At 38.1% G+C, this 22795-nt stretch overlaps 2 protein-coding genes across 3 annotated transcripts; both read left to right on the forward strand.

The window, feature by feature from the left end:
- The first annotated feature begins 7449 nt into the window (after positions 1 to 7449).
- Positions 7450 to 10569, forward strand: LOC107768383 (putative xyloglucan endotransglucosylase/hydrolase protein 10). 2 transcript variants are annotated; one of them, XR_012707036.1, is made up of 5 exons: positions 7450 to 7718; positions 7822 to 7922; positions 8015 to 8208; positions 8589 to 9045; positions 10117 to 10569. XR_012707036.1 is itself a non-coding variant. In XM_016587509.2 (4 exons), exons 1-4 carry the CDS (start codon positions 7535 to 7537, stop codon positions 8989 to 8991), a joined length of 882 nt encoding a protein of 293 aa, XP_016442995.1. In that variant the 5' UTR covers positions 7450 to 7534; the 3' UTR covers positions 8992 to 9260. The 2 variants fall into 2 exon arrangements, 1 of the variants encoding a protein (XP_016442995.1); XM_016587509.2 differs by lacking the exon at positions 10117 to 10569 and having other exon boundaries at positions 8589 to 9260.
- Positions 10570 to 14169: 3600 nt separating this feature from the next.
- LOC142178804 (uncharacterized) lies at positions 14170 to 15237 on the forward strand. The gene is made up of 3 exons (XM_075248526.1): positions 14170 to 14298; positions 14386 to 14671; positions 14780 to 15237. Exons 1-3 carry the CDS (start codon positions 14170 to 14172, stop codon positions 15235 to 15237), a joined length of 873 nt encoding a protein of 290 aa, XP_075104627.1.
- The last annotated feature ends 7558 nt before the right edge of the window (positions 15238 to 22795 follow it).

Raw genomic sequence — 22795 nt, forward strand, 5'->3', positions numbered from 1 at the left:
TTACATATATACGCGTATATAACACCATCTGGTCATGGGTCAATGTATATGAATGCAATGCATGAGAAGTACGTCAATAAAATCTTTTGGAGTGTCATAAGACCATTATGACTTTGAGTAATATCATGAAACAAACTTTATCAACTTACGTATTTTCTGAGACCCATGAATAGATGATAGAATAATATGACACATGGGGAATCAAGAACATAAGCATCTCTAGTATTTCTATGAATAGAGTCATTTATGGAAATTATACATTTGCTTGTTTCGCTTGTATCGCATTGATCATGCCAAAAAGAAAGAAGGGATAACCTTAGCATACCTGAAATGATTCTCTTGACAATCCCTCCAACACACGTTGATTGCGATAAAACATGTAACAGCGAGATCGAAATAAGGGACAATTCATATGATATTCTTGAGAAGGATTGCACCGTACTCCCATAGAATCGCAAAATCCCGTTGCTATTACGCAGTATAATTTCATAGGAAATTGTGCTTAAGACCGTTACCTTGCTGAATATGACCATCTTTAATTTGTGATAGAAGCTTCACGTTACTATAGCAAAATTTGAGCTAATCACGTTCTTGAAAATGGATATGACCCTCGTGTTTTCAAGTCTTACATATTAAATGGATAGATCTCACAGTTTTAAGACTTACATATTAAATGGATAGGTGACTCACCTTCTTAAGAATGCCAAAACTTACATTTCTAATCTTGCCACATAATAGTGACTTAAGAGTCACAATTCTTGGGGTGGCTTGCTTCCACGTGGGGGAGGGTTTAATCTTAACCAATTCTTTAATTAATCACCCAATAATTCCTTAATTAACTGGGTAATCTCCCATTACCCAATAATTAATTAATTACTCACATAATTATGAATTACCTCAACTTACTTAAAATACTACTCACTTTGACATACCTTATACACCTTACTATCATGGTCATGTGGTACTTTGTATGATATTAGTCCATAAATATCGGGTATTATAGCTCGGACCGTATTTTATCCCAAATTGACAAACTTTGACGAAACTCACTTTCTTTGATTCGCTTACCCTCTCTCCTTCACAAATTTACTTATCACTTGTTTGTAATAGCATAATACTTATAACCTCAAAAATAATCTCATTCCCGAGCTTACGTTGATTAACTTACGACGAAACTTTAACGTCCGAAAATGTGGGATGTAACATCTCATTTTCGAAATTATATCAATTTACTTATGGCGTACTCCCACGTACGAAAATATGGGGTATAACAAATTGAACGGGGTCAAGGTCCTCTATAGTTGAGTCCGCAACTTCGACCATTTCGGGGTCCGAAATGACATCCTTGGTTTCTTTTTACGGGAACCCCGACCTGCTGATTGCTATGCTTCTTTTTCCTTATATTTCTTTTGTTGAGTTGTCGTGCTATCCATGGTGATACGGTAGCACTCCCGGGATGTGCGATGTTCCCTTCGTATGCTGAATATTTCCCAAGGTGTTGGGAACTTGATTACTTGATATAAACTAGAAGGGACGGATCTCATAGGATGTATCCACGGTCGTCCTACTATGGCATTGTATGTGGTGGCCTAGTCCATGATATGGAATGTTGTCTCCAAAGTTACACCACCCGCCAGGACGGGGAGTGTGATCTCTCCAGATGTTCATTCAACTGCATTGTTAAAACCTGTTAGTGTGATGCAATGTGGTACTATCTTGTCCTCGAGTCTCATCTGGGCGAGGACTCGGGGATGGATAATACACGCTCCACTCCCATCATCTACCATGATACATTATTATATACAATTCATAAAGTAATGACTAGAACATCATTGTGAGAAAAATTCAAACTGTCTACATCTGACTCGTCGAAGATAGTACTTTCTTCGAGTTCGTCATATCGTTAGTGGGTGATCGATCTTTTGAGCTTGTGAGTGGAAGTGAACTTGACGCCGTTGATGGAGGCTTCCTCACTGCCATCAACAATCATATTGATGGTATGAGCTAGTGAGGGAGATTTTGGTGGGCCTTGATGTTCTCGACCCCTGGCGAAGGTACTCCTTCCCTTGTCGCTCAATAGCTCTTTGAGGTGCCTTTGCTGCAATATGTCCGCTACCTCTTGCCTTAAGGCGATGCAATCTTCTATTTAGTATCCGCATTCCTACTGGAACTCGCAGAGAGCATCGGATTTCTTGATACTCGGATCAGACCTCATCTTTGGAAGCAAATTTCCACTTAGTTCCAAGTTTCTCCAGGGCGTAGAATATTTTTATAGGTAAGACACAAAAGTTGTGAGCAGATAACAAGGGGGCATACCTCTCTCGTTCCTGTGAGTCTCCGTCCTCGGCCTAGATGGGCCATCATCATAGCAGAAGGAAGGAGGGTCAGGGGCCGTGACGTAAGGCTGATGTCGTTCTCTGTTTGGCCTTGAGACTGGGTGATCTCTCCTTATGTTATCTCTTCATTCTTTCCTGGGCTCGGTTTGTACCGAGATGAGCCGTCGAGCTGGTCCGTTGCGGTCGTCATCATCTGCTCGGACTTTGGCACAATAGGCATTATGAATTTTGTCCCAAGTGGTTGGAGGGTACTTCATCAACCGGCTCAGCAGCTTTCTGGTCACTCTTGAACACTTTTTACTCAACCTGTTCTGAAAGGCTGCGACTGTCATCCCTTCGGATATATTTAGTAAGTTCATCCTCACCCTGTTGAATCGGCCAAGGAAGTCCCTCAGTCCCTCTCTCAGGGATTGCTTGATGGTGAAGATGTCGTTACTCCTATTTTGGCTTTCTTGGCCCGGCATGCTCCGTCAGGAACACATCTGCCATTTCTTCGAACGTTTTTATGAAGCAGGCTGGTAGATGTGAATACCATGTTAATGCCCCTCCAGTGAGGGTTTCGACAAATTTCTTCAGCAAAATGGAGGACACTTATTCCTTGGTGAGGTCATTTCCCTTCACGTCGGTGACGTAATGAGTCACGTGATCCTCATGGTCAGTTGTCTCGTCGTATATCCTTAGATATGATGGCATTTTGAAGGTCTTTGGTATGGCATGTGGGGCCACTTTCTTGTTATACGACTGCTCTATGAACTTGCCGGCGTCCCTTTTCCACAGTAGCTTAGGGGTTCTCGGTATCTTGTCGACTCGTTTTTGGTGTTCTTTCATTTTGGTCTCTGAGTGTTTTTTTCTCATTCTCCATTTCTTCTATTCTTTTCAAAACAACGGCGAGCATGTCGTCACCTGCACTATGACTAACATTGTGAGTTATACCTGGCATTGGAGGGTCTGGTTGATCGCTCTATTCGTCTCCTTGCTGTACCATATGGGCCCTCGTGGTTTCTATAGTAGTGCATGGAGCTTGTTTGTTGAGCACGCTTACTAAGTATCGGTCAACCAAGATTCAAGGAGCATTTTTTCGACAGGTGGTGTCCCTTCTCCTGTGGATGAGGAAACCCCTTTTCCATTTGGTTTCGTTGTGCTGCAATGAGTGGAGGCCACCTTTCGTGCCTGGGGGAGGCAGTGGGTGTCACATCATCGCCCAGATTTTCATAGCTCTCGTTGATAGCGTTCATGAGGTTACTGGGGATGGCACATGTCGCCCTCGTTCCGTTTTCTTAGTTTCCTGCCATGGAAATTTCTATACGAGCAGAAAGGAGAAAAGCTTTGCGGCTCATTAGGTTAGCAAATCACGCAGGTTGTAGATCTAATGAAAACTAAAAGATTAGCTAAGAAAATCTCCACAGACAGCGCCAAACTATTTGATCCAAGATTTAGGCTTAGGTTTAAACAATTATATTTTCTAGTAAAATAGAGTTAATCTTAGCCGATATTAATACCCAAAAAAATATGTTAACCAATTTTGTGTGGTAAGATAATACAGGTATGATCTAGGTAGCAATAAATGACGATAACATTGTAGCATTCAATGATCCAAAAATGAAAGAGATAGCATTTAATAGTAATAAATAGCAAAAATGACATTTAAGTAAATAAAGGCATGTGAGCGACCCTAAAAGGGTGAAATTCTTTAGTATTCTTTTTGACAATGATTAATTATTAATGAACCTTTGAATATTCGGGTTCTCCTTGGATCGTGGAAGAAAAGTTAGACAAGAATCTCAAGAAAAAGATTTTATTTGTAGGTATATAATAAAGCAAGAATCCCAGTGAATGTCAATGTGTTGTCTTACAATTTAGTATTTCATGTCCTCTATAACTATATCTCTTTCAATTTATAAGGGAACATGTGCCAAAAACCCCTAATAGTACAGATCCAGAGAATATCCACTGTAATATTCCCTTTAGAGTCTTGTCCTAAAACTAGCCGTTAATACTCTGTTTAAGACGAGTGCTCGTCCTCGACCTTGATTTATGTTGACTCCTTGACCCCGTTCTTTATCTCTTGTGAGATCACTTCAACTCTGAACGTGCCCTTTGTCAAAATCATTCTTTGATACGTGGCAGCCTTGAGGGATCTCTTAATGCTGATATGGTCTAAACTTAAACTAAAATAAATTTTAGCTCATACAATACTTCTTACAATTAGTTGACAAATAAAAAATATCTTAGCTATAGCCTTTAGGAAAATAGATGATCGGAAGGTAGAGATAACGAGGGCTAGCCACTTTTCAGCACTGTATAAAAAAATAGACATTGTCATGGAGTTTTGATTATCTTTCAATTACAACTTACAAAGGGTTGAAAAGTGGCTTTTTGCCCTAGCAGAAGCCCAGAGACCATGGGCCGAATTCACAGCCTGCACAGATAAACGATATGCCTATTTTCAGACGTCTGAATATTTGATAAAAATTGCATGGGGCGCCCTATTTGGTCGCCCCCATTTAACCTATACCCATATTTTTAAATTTATTTAACCTATACCCTAATTTTAACAACTTCAGATCCTGCGACCTATGTGCTCCTTTCTTCCTCCTTTTCTTTTCCTCTTCTTTTTCTTTTCTCTCTCAAACATGTTATCCTGTAAGTTACACATGTTATCGTTTCTGAAAATTGGACAAAGCGACAAAATCAAGAAGAAAGAAAGACTCGTCATTGCCTCTCAAACATTAATACATCCCAACACAATGTACGTAAATAATAAAATAAAAGTTTATTGTCAAAACTCGAAGAAGCATCAACTGAAGTTTGGGACTGCAGGGACAAACTTCAGACATTACCAGGTTAAATTTTGTTTGAAGTTTGCAACTATCATGCCAGGAAAAATTATCTGAAGTTCAAATATAACAAGCTGATTTTGTCTGAAGTTTGCACTACAAACTGAAGAACTTCAGACTAATTTGTCTTAAGTTTGCACTATAAACTGAAGAACTTCAGACTAATTTGTCTGAAGTTTGCACCCCAATACAAAGTACGTAAATAATAAAACAAGAGTTTATTGTCAAAACTCGAAGAACCATCAACTGAAGTTTCGGACTGCAGGACCAAACTTCAGACATTACCAAATTAAATTTTGTCTTAAGTTTGCAACTATCATGCCAGGAAAAATTATCTGAAGTTCAAATATAACAAGCTGATTTTTTCTGAAGTTTTATACTACAAACTGAAGAACTTCAGACTAATTTGTCTGAAGTTTGCACTACAAACTGAAGAACTTCAGACTAATTTGTCTGAAGTTTGCACTACAAACTGAAGAACTTCAGACTAATTTGTCTGAAGTTTGCACTACGAACTGAAGTTTTTTTTATTGCTTTTGCAAGTCAGGCCAAACTCCAGACGAAAATATCTGAAGTTTTATTTTGATAAGGTCACACTTCAGGCAAAAAATTTTGAAGTTCAAATTTCAGACATAAATTCTTGCTACTTCAGGCCCCGTATATCAGTTACCCGAAAAGTGGGTACGCTTGCAATTATTTTTGTAAAGCGGGTATAAGTTAAATTGTGATCCAAAAACTGCGTATAGATGCAAATCTCGCTGAATATTTGAGACTTAAATAACCAAAAGGTGAAGGCCATAATTTTCTATAATCAAAGCTTGGAGCTGACAAGAACCAAAGAAGCTTTTGATTTAACCTATAGGTCCACTATCAGAAAGATTCTGCCTTTTGATTTATATTTATATGACCAGTAATCATATTGATTTGGATTAAAGCAGCAGTTACCTCTTCCATTATCTTACCATTAAACAGTTACTTTTGTGCTTCTTTTTTATTTTTATTTTAAATATGACAATATGCAGTTGCTTGTTTTTGGTGAAAACATAAAATAAAGCAGAAGGCTATTTCCCAAAATTAATTCTTACAGCTCACACAAGACCAATAATTTCAAATTAAGCCTAATCCAAACATATCATTTTCTAGAAAACAAGATTGAATAAAACTCAACTCGTTTCTTCTCCACATAATTGGCACCAAAAATAACTAAAAAGGGAAAACCTGGGGCTAGGGGTCACGGGTTGGTAGTAAAGTAGTAGTCATAATCCTAATTATAGGGTGATTATGCATTATTAGTTATGTGGTTGAATTCTTCAGAATGACGTGACCAGGAAAATTATGTAATGATTATCATATTCTTGAACTATAATTAATATTAATTAGGATATATGAGTTGTGGTTGATGATTGCGTAGACTATTTTAAAGGGTTCCAAATTGGCCTCAAATTTTGAGATAGACGAGAACACATATTAACCAATCAAGACCCAAAAGGAGGGAAGGAATAATTCTTAGTTCTATTTCAGACAAGTGAATAAGAAAGATGTCAAGATACCTTCAACAGAAAGCATGATCGGAAAAAAGGAAAAAGGGAAAAAAAATTAGAACAACTATTATCAGTTTATACTCTCCTAATTAAACTTTCTGCTTGTTAGACGTTAAAAAGTATCATGAGCGAACTAAAATTTTTGCATTGTCAGTATAAATAAAGTTATTAAATAAGATTATAAGTTATATGCTTTAATGGTGATAACGTATTTACACAATCAAGTTATTTTACGGATAAAATTTGTATGGCAAATATTGATTGACAACATGAGAAAATTGGTAACTAACATACTATAATAGGTTAAACTACATTAGTCGTGTAGTCTTTTTTAAAAATGCCAAGGTACAATGGCAGCGGTTCGGCAACAAGTTTATCGGAACACAATATTTTTGACGCGGTGCATAAGTTATTAGTTTAAACCCATTAAAAATTATCATATTAAAAATGGGCCTAAAGCACCTGACAAAACCAGATCGCATTATTGAAATTCAATTCGTTTCTTTATCAAACTACCATTTTGGGTAAAATAAGCATACTTCAGAAGTAGTATGAACTCATAAGCTAAAACCTTTTTTAGAGTTTAGTCGTTGAGGTTAATAAAGATATTAGGTCTAAATTCTAAAAAAATTATTATTAAAACAGCTAGCTTTGATACCACTCCTTTGCTTCATATTAAAGATATTCTTGCTTAAACGAAAATCTTATCATTTCTCTTCTTTCTCGTCTCACCAGCTTCCCATGCAATACCTATATATTATTATCTCAATTACACATATTCCCTCATCCTCCATTCTTGATATTTTTCCAAGGAGAAAATATGAATAACTTCTCTACACTTATTTTCTTTGTCACTGCTTTTATTTATTTGTTTCATATTACATTAGCTTCCATAGTTTCAACAGGAGATTTCAATAAGGATTTTATAGTGCCTTGGTCCCCTAACCATGTAAATACTTCTGCCGATGGCCATACAAGAAGCTTGATATTTGATAAGGAATCTGGTAATTGAAATACAAAATCTCTACATCTCTAACTTTTCTTTTTGTGGCTAAGAACATAATGTTTGATAATATATTTTTTTATATTTCATTTCATTATCTTCAGGTTCAGGGATTGCTTCAAATGATACGTACTTGTTTGGTCAATTCGACATGAAAATTAAGTTGATACCAGGAAATTCCGCAGGCACGGTCGTGGCATTTTATGTATGTATGCACAACCTAATTAAATTCTCGTTCTTTTTAAATTTTAACTTTTAATTCCTCTAAAATGTTGATTAATTTGGAACTATATGCAGTTAACTTCGTATCAACCAAATCGTGACGAGGTAGATTTTGAGTTTCTGGGAAATGTTCCTGGGAAACCTTATACTCTTCAAACGAATGTTTATGTCGATGGGTTGGACGATAGAGAACAGAGAATCAACTTGTGGTTTGATCCAACACAAGACTTCCACACTTATTCTATTCTGTGGAACCTTCACCAAATTGTGTAAGCCTTTAATTTTCTTCTTACAGTTTTGCATCAAGGTAAATCTAGGATTTAAATTCAATCAATTCAACCTTTAGGTTCTAATTCAAAATTATGAGTTCAGAATTTAATATTTATTGAAATTTTAGTAATATAAGTTTAACCGATTCATTATGTACTTCATCCATGATCCATCTCAACCTTATTCTTTTTTCTTAATATCACACACAAACGCATATAAATAACGTTTCAGTCTCAAACTAGTCTCAAACTAGCTGGAGTTGACTGACTATATATGAATAATCTGTGTATAGATTTCGCTCTATTTTGGATTCATTTCATTCTAATATTAAAGGATAAGACTTCTAATAAGGTGATAAAACTCTGTGATTTTTGGGCAGGTTTATGGTTGATCGGGTACCTATTAGAACGTACAGAAACCATGCAGATAAAGGAGCTAAATATCCTCGTTGGCAACCAATGGCACTCCAAATTAGCATATGGAATGGAGAAAGTTGGGCAACAGATGGTGGAAAAACAAAAATTGATTGGTCAAAAGCACCATTTGTAGCCTCTTTAGGAAATTACACAATTGATGCTTGCGTTTGGAAAGGAAATGCAAGATTTTGCAGAGGAGAAAGTGAAAATAATTGGTGGAATAAGGAGAAATTCAGCACTTTGACATGGACTCAAAGAAGGTTGTTCAAATGGGTCAGAAAATATCATTTGACATATGATTATTGCATGGATAATCAACGGTTTCAAAATAATCTTCCCATAGAGTGCTCTCTCCCAAAGTATTAATCATCAACATCGATTAAAGGTGTCTAATCGACGAGTTGGACTAAATTCGAAAGGGTAATATTTTGATGGGCTAAATTCGACGCCTCTCGTAACAATGGATGATCGATTCTTTTCTTTTTCACTTTATGTACCCATTTGTTTGGTCTTTGCATACTACTACTATTTTTAAGTTAAAAAGTTTGTGAAAGTCCTTTGATCAAAGTATCTTTATCCTTCGAAGCAAAGTGACTATTTTTACTTTTGATATACAAGGTATTAATTAATCTTTATTCCTCTTGCTTTACATTTTGTATTCTAGTTTTATTTATAGGTGGCTGGATATTGGGGTCGGTGATAGACTGATAGTACAACCTTTCCTAGTTTCGTGTAATGTATAATATATTGTTTTTTTTCCTTCTTAATATCAAGAATGTTTGCTGGATTCTAATGTGAGAAACTTTTTTTTTAATGAGTTGACATAGAGAAATTCAACGGACAATTATGCTAAATTCGCTGTAATTTTTTTGACTGGTCATGTTTTACAGGGAAAAAAAATCATGGAGATGATGTTAATTCATTTCTTTTCTTTTTAACCCAAAAATGAGTGAAAATTAACAACAAAATGTCAAAACAGTTTTACGTAGTATTATTTATACATCATTCCGAAAACTTTAAATTTCTGGGACCACTGAAATATTTTAGCTCAAAAGAGTTAGATCTCTTCTCTACCTCACTAAAGAGGTGATTGTGATATTGTTTTTTATTCTTAAAAGGTTAAGAGGATAACTTACTGCAGTTTTCTCTAGAGAAAAGTTTTAATTTCTCAACAAGTAATGTTTCAAACAGCTGTCAATGCTGTAGAAGGGCTTATAACCATCTCGCATATCCATGGAGGCGAGTCTTCAGTTTCTATTCACGGTGTACAAATTATTTATATAATTATGTCATTTATACGGTAATTATCAGTAAACTCTATAATAAACAAAAATAATAACTAATCTGTTATTGCAAGTTAAACAACACCTATAATATAAATGATGTCTTGCGATAATTTCATATATTTTAACATTATTTACCCTACTTATTTATTATTTGGATGCTAATTTGTGTGATAATTGCGCTTAATAGAGCTTATTTCACGTGTAGGAATGCTTGGACACGAATTTGAGAAAAGTTGCACGAAATGGTACCTCAGAGCTACAAAATTGAGCAATAAAAGAAGACGTGCAAGGCAATGAAAAGTCATAACTATAGACAGTGCAAGGCATTGCCCAGGGCACTGTCATTAGGGCCCCAGACAGTGCCTCGCGCAGAAATATTGGTGCCCCAGATAGTGCCTCGCGCCGATGATGCCATCCGAGCAAATTTTAATTCCTCACTAGTTTTGGATATGTAGATTTTAGCCCCTACCCTATAAATACCTCTTAAAGTTAGTTTTTGAAGGGTTAGACATCATTAGAGAGGCAAGAGGCTTTGGAAGCACGAATCACTCGAGTTTTTCTCTTTGCTTTCCTTTTATTTGTAGTTTGATGCTCTTAGATATTACTATGATTATATATCTACCCAATTATGAGTAGCTAAACCCGTCATCTAGGGTTGATGGAACCAATTGTTGGATGAAGTCTTGATTGTGTTTTGATGTAATTGAGCCGTTATTACCCTTTAATTATTCAACTATGTGTTTCTTGTGATTAATTGAAGGGCCCTTGATTAATCGTGTCTAGTTATCTTGTGTTGCTTGAGAAAGAACACTTGAGTAGATTGTTGTTGAACAACGCCGCTTCCGAGTAAGTTAAGAGATTAATTACTTGAATTTAAAAGCGGGATTAGAGATAACGAAGCTTTGGTGTGATATTTATCAGTTGTCCAAATTGTAAACTAGAGTAGTTCGAGAGAATATTTCTAGTAAATTATCATAATTGATCGGGAGATACTTGCGATAAATAAGAACTCATCATCGTTAGAGAGTGTTACAGCGAGATTCTAGCTAGCGTGTCATGAATTAATCCGACAATTGGGAAAATCATAAACCCTAGATCTTTTTATCCTTGATTCAACCTCATTCTTGCAAGTTAATAATTTTTATTGTCATTTTTTCTTAGTTAAGTAGTTTTTATTAATTCACAAATAAAATCTTGAACTCTGAAAGTTGTCTGAGCTTATCATTAGTGATATGCAGAATAGCCTAATAGACACTTCTCTTTGCTCGGTTTTGACATCTCGGTCCCCATACTTAACGAAGTTTCATCTAGATACCTCTACTCGTTCAAACGTAATATTTTAAACACTTCTGACTATGTGTGTTCCTCAATCGCCTTATTGTATTATCCATGCCAGATAAAAATATTCCACGTCATTATTTTTATTCATAAAAATTATTTTTGAGAAAAAAAACAAGTTGAATCCTAAAGTTTTCTCTCACAAGCACCTTCAAGACTTTTTTGTTTGATAATCAGCCATTTGAGAACCAAAATTCATCATCTCATATTCTCTTTTAATTCTGAACCAAAATCCATCATTTCTCTTTCTTAATGTTTGCAAAACCAAATTAGCCGGTTTTCCATAGAAATCCAATCAACATTTCATTTTGTTCATTTTCATTGAAATCAAATATAATAAAAGTATCCAATTTATTATGTGTAAAATTCTTTGTATGATACCTTCAGATCTTGACCCCAAAAAAGAAAAAGAAAAAAGATCATAGACGCGAACGACCCCTGCAAAACGACCGAAAAATTCATAGCGACATCTCCTCCATTTTTCTCTTTCTTACTTTCCGAAAATAATGTCAAAAACCCAATCCTCTATATAGTAGACCTTGAAATTAGTAAACAAGAATCTTCAAATAAGTGAAAAATCAAAATTCCATCTCCTAAATCAAGTCACCAGAAAATCCACCATGTTTGAAAACCCTAAATCTGAAACTTTATTTTTAACAAAAAATCCCTCTATTGCTGCATATATTCAACTTGATTTTGAGGCTAACTGGAAGAGACAAGGGAGAGGAGAAAGGGATAGAAAGAAAAGAAAATTGGAGAGGCGGAAGAAAAGATAGGTTGATTGGGGGGGGGGATAAAAAGAGAAAAAAATTGGGAGGGGGGAAGGACCTCGATGGGGTGAAATTCTCTGTGTAAGAATACTTTTTTTTACTCTTTTTTCTTTTCTTTTCAGTTTTTGGTATTTTTAATTAAAATCACCAAATTTTACTCGCTTCTTAAAGCGTGTAATCACGCGTTTTATCCAACTCAGCAAAGCAAATATCACATAGGCTTGGTCAATGGTTAGAAGGGTTTAAAATATTATGTTTGACCGAGTAGAGGTGTCTAGATGAAACTTCATTAAGTATGGGGACCGGGATGTCAAAATCGAATAAGTAGAGGTGTCTATTAGGCTATTCTGCCTTAGTGATACTAAAAAGTTATAGCAAATAGGTTAGTTCCCTATGGGATTCGACTCCGAACTCTTGAACCGGATTATTTTTATAGAGACCGCTTAGTTCTTTTTATAAGGCATAGTTGGGCGTTATCAAATTTTGGCGTCGTTGCTGGGGAACTAACGGTGTTATTCGTTACAACTTGAAGGAATTACTAAGATTTTTATCTTAGATCAATTTTCCGTGGTGCTAAAAATATTTCCATTGAAATTCTCACGTTTGAATTTTTTTGTGCCTCAGGTGCATGCCTATAAGCTCCTTGAGAACTGGTGAACTATTTGAAGGTCTATCAGATCCCAAAAAAGCATTCAGGATATTGAATCGGGCTAACAAGAAGGGCAAACAGCTAAAACAGAACGAACAAATCGAAATTGAAATTGGTGACGTCAAGAACGTCAACGGGAACAATATAAATAATCAAGTTGACCCAAACATCAAAGTAGTAGCACCGTTGGTGCCGGAGGCTGCTCTATATGATTGGGCGCAACCAACTGCTGACAATCTAGCAACTGCAATTGCAGTCCCTCCGATACAAGCGGGGACTTTTCAAATTACAAATAACATGATGCACTTGCTACAGAACAAACGGTTGTTCTCCGGGTCTTACATCGAAGACCCACATCAACATCTGAAGAATTTTCTATCAATTTGTGTCACTCAAAGACAGCTGAATGTGACATCTGAAGCAATAAGATTGTTACTATTTCCTTTCTCAGTGATTGGGGAGGCTCAAACTTGGCTGAATTTGCTCCCAATAAACTACATTGCTACATGGAAGGAACTAGTCAAACAATTCTTAAATAAGTTCTATCCACCCAACAAAACTGCAAGGTAAATTGATGAGATATTGCAGTTCAGGCAGAAACTAACTGAAACTTTGCAAGAAACCTGGGAGAGGTTTAAGGGTATATTGGTGAAGTGTCCACACCATGGCATCCCGAATCAGATGCTAGGACTGAGATTCTATATGGGTTTGGCTGACAGTCTGAAGGCCAATGTAGATGCTTCAGCCAGAGGTGCATTCTTGAGCAAATCATTCACAGAGTGTAAGATTCTTCTGACAAGATGGCTCAAAATTCAGATTGGATGACGAGAAATACGACACACACTCCAATAGTGCATTCTGTTGCACTTGACCCAAACAATACAAATGAAGAAAACATAGCCACTCTCAAGACCCAGATGAGCTTGTTGACAAAGAAAATTGATGAGATGGTCACGAAAAAGGTTCATAGTGTTGACACAACAATTGGAGGCCTATGCACTCCTTGCATCAATCAGTCGTATATTTGCTCGTGGAGTGGAGAGAATGATAACCAGGGCTTCAGAGAAGACATGAATTACGTAAATAATTTTGGGGGTCAGTGACAAGGTGGAAAGCAATGGGGACCTCAAAATCAGTAGTACAGACCAACCCAGCAACAGTACAATACCAATCCTTGGAGAGCACGACCACAAGGCCAAGTTGTGCCCTATCAAAGGCAACAGGGTTATAATCAGCAGCACCAGCAACAACTGGCTTACCAACAGCCTCATCAATAGCATGTGACCAGACAGGACGACAGTAATATGATAGAAATCAAGGGCATAGTACAACAAATCATTGGAATGGAAGGATGCAAGAAAAGTTAGCCGCACATGACTCGGCTATTAAAGGCATTGAAACTCAGTTAGGCCATCTGTCCATGACTTTGAACAATCGTCCACAAGGAACGTTGCCTGAAAACACAAACATCAATCCAAAATAGCAGAACCCGAATTAGTTAATGGCAGTGAGTCTCAGGAATGGAAGGAATTTGGACAGAGAGAAAGAAGTTGCTCAATCTAATAGAGACGTCGTGCCACTTATTCCAGTGCCATTCGAGATCGATGAGTCGACAGAGCTCACAGAGATTGTAATTGAACAAGCACAAGTTGACAAAGGCAAAGAGAAAGAAATTGAATAGCTCCCAGAACAGGTAGTGGAAAAGACTTCTAATTAGGAAAAGACACAGGGCAGTGGGCAAAAGCTAATTCCAGCACCATTCCCTCAAAGGTTGGCAAAACTTAAGAAAGATGATCAATACAGGAAATTCATGGAAATACTCAGACAGATTCAATTGAATATTCCACAAATGGATGCCTTGAGGGAAATGCCAGGTTATGCAAAAATGATGAAGGATTTGATGCCGCGAAAGTTTGACTTCCAGGACTTGTCTACTATAACTCTAACTCAAACTTGTAGTGCGGTAGTGAAAAGACCTATGGCTCAAAAATTGTCTGATCCTTGTAGTTTCACTATCCCATGCACAATTGGAAGTTATGCTTTTGCTAAAGCATTGTGTGACTTGGGAGTCAGTATCAACTTGATGCCCTTGTCAATCTACACAAAATTAGGCACTGGCAGAGCTAAACCGACCTCAATGTTGCTGCAACTGGATGATCGCACAGTGAAAAGGCCAACAGGAATTCTGGATGATGTGCTCGTCCAAGTGGGGAAGTTTGTATTTCATGCTGATTTCGCTATTCTTGACTGTCAAGTTGACGAAGAAATACCCATAATTTTGGGAAGGTCGTTCTTAGCCACTAGGAAAGCATTGATTGACTGTGAGACTGGAGAGTTGAAAATAAGGTCGAATAATGAAGAAATAATATTCAATATTCAACAATCTATGAGGAGGCTCAGCGAATTTGCAAATTGTTCGCTAGTGGAGGTAGTTGATGTAATACTACAAGAGGAGGATGAGACCCTTAATGTCAGAGACCCAATAGAAGTTTGCTTGATGAATTTGGAAGATGTGGATGGTGAAGAGTTAGCAGAGTGGGTTATGGCTGTCGAAGGTCAAGGGTTTTGAAAAAGGGAACCCCAGTTCGAGCCACTACACTTAGAAGAAAGAGAAACACCACCTGCAAAGCCGACAATAGAGGATCCACCACAGTTGGAACTGAAACCGCTTCCAACTCACCTCAGGTATGCTTTCTTAGGGCCTAACTCTACTTTACCTGTTATTATCTCAACTGGTACAGGTAGAACAACTCTTATAGGTGTTATAGGAATGTAAGACTCCCATTGGTTGGACCATGGCAGACATATATGGTATCAACTCGGCCTTTTGCATGCACAAAATTCTCTTGGAAGAGGGGCAAAAACCTTCCAGGGAACATCAAAGAAGGCTGAACCCGAATATGAAGGAAGTGGTGAAGAAGAAAGTGATTAAGTGGTTGGATGCGGGCATTATTTTTCCGATCTCGGATAGCGGTTGGGTAAGCCCAGTCCAATATGTTCCGAAGAAAGGTGGTATGACTGTTGTACAAAATGAGAATAATGAGTTTATCTCTACTCGTACAGTCATGGGCTGGCGAATTTGCATGGATTATAGAAAACTGAACACTGCCACCCGGAAAGACCACTTTCCCATGCCATTCATTGACCAAATGTTGGATAGATTGGCAGGGAGGTCTCACTTCTGCTTTCTGGATGGATATTCGGGGTACAATCATATCACAATAGCCCCTGAGGATAGAGAGAAAAAGTCATTTACTTGTCCGTATGGCATCTTTGTCTTTCAGAGAATGTCGTTTGGCCTGTGCAACGCACAGGCCACTTTCCAAAGGTGTATGTTAGCCATTTTTACTGATATAGTTGAAGATATTATGGAAGTCTTTATGGATGATTTCTCAGTGGTGGGGAATTCATTCGATGACTGTCTTCACAATTTGAGAAGAGTGTTGAAAAGGTGTGGAGACAAACCTAGTGCTGAACTGGGAGAAGTGCCATTTTATGGTACAAGAAGGCATAATTTTGGGGCATCGAGGGTCAGGTAATAGTATTGAAGTCGACCATGCTAAGGTTGACGTAATTTAGAAGTTTCCACTGCCCACTTCGGTCAAGACAGTAAGAAGTTTCCTTGAGCACACCGGTTTCTACAGGCGATTTATAAAGAATTTCTCTAAAATTGCTAATCCCTCGTGTAAACTGCTTGAAAAGGATCACCCCTTTGTGTTTTCTGATGATTGCAGGTTAGCATTTGAGGAGCTAAAGAAGAGACTGGTGACTACACCAATCATCGTTGCACCCGACTGGGAGCAGCCGTTTGAGCTCATGTGTGATGCGAGTGACTATGCTATATGAGCGGTTTTGGGGCAGCGAAAGGATAAAATGGTGCACCCAATTTACTATGCATGCCGAATGCTAAGCGGTGCACAACTCATTTATACCGTGACTAATAAAGAGATGTTAGTTTTGGTATTTGTATTCGACAAATTCAGGTCTTATTTTATAGGTCCAAAGTGATTGTTTATACTAACCATGCAACACTTAGGTACTTGATAGCCAAGAAGGAGTTAAAGCCACGCTTGATCCGTTGGGTTCTTTTGCTAAGAGAATTCGATTTGGAGATACACGATAGGAAAGGAACGGAGAACCAAGTGGCAGAAAATCTTTCATGGTTGGAGGGAGCTGAAAAGAAAGTAGAGGTTGAAGATATAACAGAGACAGTCCCGGATGAACAATTACTAGCAGTGGCAATGGAGGAGACACCTTGGTATGCTGACATTGCTAACTATTTGGCTAGTGGTATTGTACCTTATGAACTCTCTTCGATTCAAAAGAAAAGGTTCTTTCGTGATTGTTGGTCTTATTACTGGGATGAACCTTTACTTTTTAATATATGTGTGGATAACATGATCCGGAGGTGTATCCCCGAGAAAGATCAGTCTTCTATTTTACAGGCTTGCCACGCTTCACAATATGGTGGGCACTTTGGAGGAATTTGGATAGATGCGAAGGTGTTGGAATCAGGTTTGTATTGGCCGACTTTATTCAAGGATGCACATGCCTGGGTGAAAAGTTGTGATGAGTGCCAAAGGACCGGTAACATATCTCGCTGTCACAAGATGCCGATAACTACAATTCAAGGGGTGGAAGTGTTTGATGTGTGGGGGATTGATTTTATGGGACCATTTGTCAGCTCGTATGTTAACAAGTACATAGTACTAGCAGTTGACTATGTCTCGAAATGGGTTGAAGCAGTGTCTCTTCCAACAAATGATGCCAAGGGAGTGATAGGATTTCTAAGGAAAAATATTTTCACACGGTTTGGCACTCCGAGAGATATAATCAGTGATGGTGGAACTCAATTCTACAATAGAGCATTTGCAAGGCTGTTAGAAAAGTATGGAGTTCTCTATAAGGTTGCCACACCTTACCACCCGCAAACGAGCAGGCAAGTGGAAGTGTCCAACTGGGAAATCAAAAGTGTCCTGACTAAGACAGTGAATGCAACTCGAACTGATTGGGCAAGGAAGTTGGATGATGCTTTATGGGCTTACCGCACAACATTTAAAACTCCAATTGGTATGTCTCCGTACAAGTTGGTATTTGGAAAACATGCCATCTTCTGGTGGAGCTTGAGCATAAAGCCTTATGGGAACTATGGTAGTTGAATTTGATTATGGAAACCACGGGCACAAGTAGAGTTACAGAGTTACATGAACTCCCGAGTTCCGGTTCCAAGCATTCGAGAGTACGAGATTGTATAAAGAAAGGATGAAGATGATGCATGATAAGCACATTCTAGATAAGAACTTCAAACCCGGATATCTAGTATTGTTATACAACTCGAGATTGAGATTATTTTTGAGTAAGATGAAATCTAGATGGTCGGGACCATTTAGAGTTGTGCAGGTATTCCCAAGTGAAGCGATAGAAATTGAGTCCGACAATGGAACGAATAAGTTTAAAGTGAATGGGCAAAGGTTAAAACACTACCTTGGAATGATTGAAGAAAAATGGGAGAAAGATGTGATGTACTTGGAAGAGCCCCAATATGTGAGCGAAGTGTAATCCTGAAAGTCTGGGTCGTGCCACGGTGCTAAATCAGGTGCTTCCTGGGAGGCAACCCATTGTTATGTTGTATTCGTCATGCCATGACGTTAACTAAGGCGCTTATTGGGAGGCAACCTAACTCATAGCGTAGAGTTAGTTTAGTTTTAGTTTTTAATATAGTTTGATGTTGAGGCGGACTAACAGGTGAGTTTTGTGTGCATTTGAAGTGTTTTTATAGGTAGTGGAGCTACGTGGAAAGAAGATGTGCTCGGGTTCCTAAACAAGCTAAAAGGTTGCAAAAACGAACAAGAAAACATCGAGCCATCGCAAGGCGAAGTCCAAATGATAAGTTTTGCACGTCTCGTGTTACCTAGCGAGGCAGTGACCAGACGCCGCCCTAGACCCCTCCCCGCACTGAGTTTTCAATGCCTCCCACGCCGCCTTGCGCTGTCCAAAGCACTAAAGTCAGCGAGCCTGAGGGCGCCTTGCGGCATCTCACGGCCTCCCCGCATGCCGCCTCGTGCCAAGGCCTAGGTAAGTAAAAAAAATTTATTTAACCCACCCCAACCCAATTAAAATAACAACAACATTAACACCCCTCCCTTATAAAACCAACACGACCCCAACATCCAGAACAAAGAGAAACAAAAAAAACCTTCTACCTAACCCTAACCCCACTGTCCCATTTCCAAAGCGAGAGGAAAATCCAAGTTCTCAAGTTGCCATCCCACCCCACTGCCTCGCCTCTCTTTCTCACGCAACCTACGTATGATTTTCTCTTTCTCACTCCTCTATTCTCTCTTTTTCTATGTAAATTCTAGTTTGTGGGTAATATGCTCTACAAGGTACAACAATAGTGCAATTGTGCTAAAAAATAATTTCCAACCCCAAATACCTCATAGGATATAGTGTGACTGTTGTAACGAGTGTTTCACACTCGAATTCCCAAGCCGATTTGGGAGGGTGGAGCAATCCTTCACCTACAAAGAAACTCACACGCAAATAATGCATACAAGGTGTTCGATAAATTGCCTCATTGAGATTAATTGTTTTGTGTTAGGTAAGCATGATTGATATGAAAACCTAAGTGTGGGGTGACTTTACGGAGTTGGGGTGGATTGATAAAGTGTGTTTGCAATGACATACGGGCTATGTGTATTGCCAAAATTTCGATGCTAATACACTTACTTTATGAAGGCGAAGTTTGAGTAGCCTATGGTTTAAAGTAATTAGCATATCTTAGAGCTTTAAGTGTGGGGTCACTCCGACCTTATTTTTGCGATAGTTGTTTTTCCTTGCATTGACAGTTGGCATGGTTGACAGTTACGTGCAATATAGGTCGTCCAACAGTTAGTTCTAAGTCACCGGCTAAGGCCAACGCACCACCAAAGACAAAGGCTACCTCGTTAAGCCCACCGCCAAATAAAAGAACCAGAGTTGAGGCTACGTCTAGTAGTCACAGTGGTAAAGGAAAACAAGTGGCTTGTACTTCTACCGGGGCACAACCTCAAGAGAGAGCGACTCGTGAGTATGGCATCAAGAGTGTGCCCCCGTCTGGGAGAGCATTTTACAGTAAGTGTCGCCCAAACTCATATCTCCCTGATTTTGCAGTTAATGAGCACAGATTGAAATCCTGTTACCCTCCGATTTGGGAAAGAATACATGAACTAGGACTGGATTTTGTATTTAAAAATCCGAGAGAGGCTAACTTTAGCTTAGTGCGCGAGTCGTGTGGAACATTGAGGATAAGGAGAAATTGGTACCTATTCGTGGGAGGTTGATTGATATTTTGGCTAGTGCACTATGTAGATTCTTGGATGCCCCTGATGTCCCATGTAGTCCGTTGTGTGACTTTATTGACCGGCCTGCTTACAGAGATATTAGGCACACATTGTGTCTTGTTAATTCGAATGCGATGTGGACACGGGACAAGAGATACAACACCTGTACTTCTTTTCCTAAAGTCAAGTTTACAAAAATTGCTAAAGTATGGTTGCGCTTAGTGAACACGAGACTACTTCCATGTGATCATGATTATGTTGTTGTCCGAGAGAGAGTATGTCTAGTGTATTTCTTGATGAAAGGGTGGCCGGTGAATGTGGGCCAGTTGATACGTAGTCATAAGGCACAATCTAGAAAGGGAACGCTTACTAGGATATTCTTTGTGAATCTGCTTACGCAATACTTGCATAAAGAGCAGGTAGATGAGGAGCCCCAGTTTGACATGTTTCTTCCAGTCACATCTCGAGATACCGACATTACTGTTATTCGTGGGCCAGATGAGGAAGATGGTACGATATTGACTACAGCGGAGCGTCAGGCTCGCGATGAGAGTGTCCTAGCTCATTTGCATGGGATGTTGGATTTGCAGTTGAGGACTGGAGGTAGTCCTGCTACTTCATAGGAGAGGACTCAGACTGAGCGATTTCGGCTTAACACACCAGCACAACGATTGGTTAGTTTAGCTGCGGGTCAGGGGGTTCCACCAGAAGAAGATATCAACACTCCAGAGCATTCGGTACAGGGTGACGAGGAGCAGGTTGATCCAACAGTTGAGCCAATGGTTGATGCCACTGGTGTGGATCTGGGTGATAATGTTGATGATTGTGATGAGGCTGACCAAGCCTTCTTCGATGAGGGCCATAATCTAGAGGATTGATCAGGGAGTTCTTATTCACCTTTTCTACTTTAATTATGCATTGGGGACACTGCATGTTTTAAGTGTGGGGTGGGTAACTCTCATTGTGCATAGTAGGAATAGATTAGTAACCATATTAGCTTCTTATATTTTAAATTTTTAACTTCTTATATTTTTAATTTCTAGTATATTTAAGGATACTCTAGAATAGTATTGAGTAATGTAGTAGTTTTTTTTAATTATTATTTTCGAAAACAAAAACCAGAAAAACAAATAGAAAGATAGAAAAAAATAGACTTTTCCCAACGATAGATCCCCTAGACAGTTTTCTTGAGGGATTAAAGTCTAAACAAAAGAATACAAAAACAAATTGGAAAATAGAAAAATACAAAAATATATCTTTTTATTCTTCCTAGGTAGTAATAATCCCCCGTGATTTTTCTTCGTGCCTCGATTCTTTTCCATGGGATATAACTTGAACCGGGTAGTAGTTTTTATTTTTTTTATCTTTAGAGTAGTATGTAGGAAATAAAGGAGAAGAAATGATGTGATTCATATCTTTTGACTTATTTCATGGTTGCATACTTAGGTTATGGCATGTGTTTCACCTTCCCTTAGCTTTAAATATATGATGATGCCTTGGCAAAAATAGTATGTGGTATAACTTCTATGTCTCGGTTGCTTGACTTGTGTTTACTTTGTGCTTTATGCTTAATATATCTCTTGGCTTTGTGAATACTGGTTTGATTGAGAGTCCGAATGAAACTGTCCTTATTGAATCATGTGCCATGTGTTAAGTGAGTTCTTTGCATAGTCCATGTTATTGCATTTGAGTCTAGAACTTGCCCGGAATGTGAATTGAATCGAAATCCTAGGTGTTGCTCGGTTTAAAAAGTGATGTTAGACTTTCTTTGATCTTTTTGAGTTTGTTGTCTATCACAAATAAAATCATCCCTAATTACCCTTTTGAGCCTATAAGCCTTTCTTTTGGCACCTGCATTACAAGCCTATCCCCTTTTATTATTAATTGAATCATTTTGATCCTTAGACCTCTTAAAGTATTTGAATTGCAAAGAGAGCGCTAAAAAAAAGTAATGAGAAAACTTGGGGTAGCTTTTGAGTGGAACCAATAGAAGAAAATAAAATCCACTAGCGGCAAAGCAAAAAATACAAAAAAAAAAAAGAAAGAAAGAAAGAAAAAAGAGAAGAATAATGAATAAATAATGGTTTCTTATTTTTTCTAGTGGATGTGATATGAAGTGATGTGTAAAAAAGAAGGAAAAATATTTTGGGGTGAACTATCTTGTGATGATTGAAGTAGATTGAAGGAATTGCGCTTAAAAATTGAATACGTGATGTGTTAAAGTGCTTAGGAGGGTTAGCCACTATATCCCAAATATATCCTACCCGTCCCTTAGCCCACATTACAACCATAATAAGTCCTAGTTGATTTCAGACTAAGCGGGCCTACATTAGTAGATGTTTACATAATGGGCAAGCCTATAGTACCTTTTGCGTGAATGTGACTTCTTTGAGAGAGTGGGTGATTTTTCTTCATATGTGTGAGTCCTTAAAATATATTCGATCATGTGATTTGGATGTGTGGACTACTTACTCTTTTATTTTAGTGTGACGGCACATGCTTTCACAAATGATATGTAACATTATTAGACTTCTCTATTAGATTAAGTATTCAAACCTCAGGTGCATTGTGACATTGAGTTAGTTATCGAGGCTAGGATTTTTATAGCCATATTGTTCCTATGTTTGACATTTTGAAATTGGGCATAAGTACGAGAAGTGTATTTTGAATATATATGCTAGAGCTTAATTGTTGCTATCAACCATGGTCATAGGTGTAGTGTGTTGTGAATGTGTGGGTTGTTGGGTCCTTGAAGAGGAGGTGTTTAGTTGGTTGACTCGAGGGAGAGCAACATTTAAGTGTGGG

The sequence above is a fragment of the Nicotiana tabacum genome, unplaced genomic scaffold, assembly GCF_000715075.1.
Source record: "Nicotiana tabacum cultivar K326 unplaced genomic scaffold, ASM71507v2 Un00001, whole genome shotgun sequence".
In the NCBI taxonomy this organism is placed as follows: Eukaryota; Viridiplantae; Streptophyta; class Magnoliopsida; order Solanales; family Solanaceae; genus Nicotiana; species Nicotiana tabacum.

What these genes read in the sequence shown, in the direction of transcription:
- LOC107768383 (XM_016587509.2), top strand. Translation starts at nt 7,535, where the DNA reads ATGAATAACTTCTCTACACTTATTTTCTTTGTCACTGCTTTTATTTAT. An exon ending in GCACGGTCGTGGCATTTTAT is followed by an intron (nt 7,923 to 8,014) that starts GTATGTATGCAC and finishes AACTATATGCAG; the next exon opens with TTAACTTCGTATCAACCAAA. An exon ending in TGGAACCTTCACCAAATTGT is followed by an intron (nt 8,209 to 8,588) that starts GTAAGCCTTTAA and finishes ATTTTTGGGCAG; the next exon opens with GTTTATGGTTGATCGGGTAC.
- LOC142178804 (XM_075248526.1), top strand. Translation starts at nt 14,170, where the DNA reads ATGGCAGTGAGTCTCAGGAATGGAAGGAATTTGGACAGAGAGAAAGAA. An exon ending in CGACAGAGCTCACAGAGATT is followed by an intron (nt 14,299 to 14,385) that starts GTAATTGAACAA and finishes ACTTCTAATTAG; the next exon opens with GAAAAGACACAGGGCAGTGG. An exon ending in TCAAAAATTGTCTGATCCTT is followed by an intron (nt 14,672 to 14,779) that starts GTAGTTTCACTA and finishes ACACAAAATTAG; the next exon opens with GCACTGGCAGAGCTAAACCG.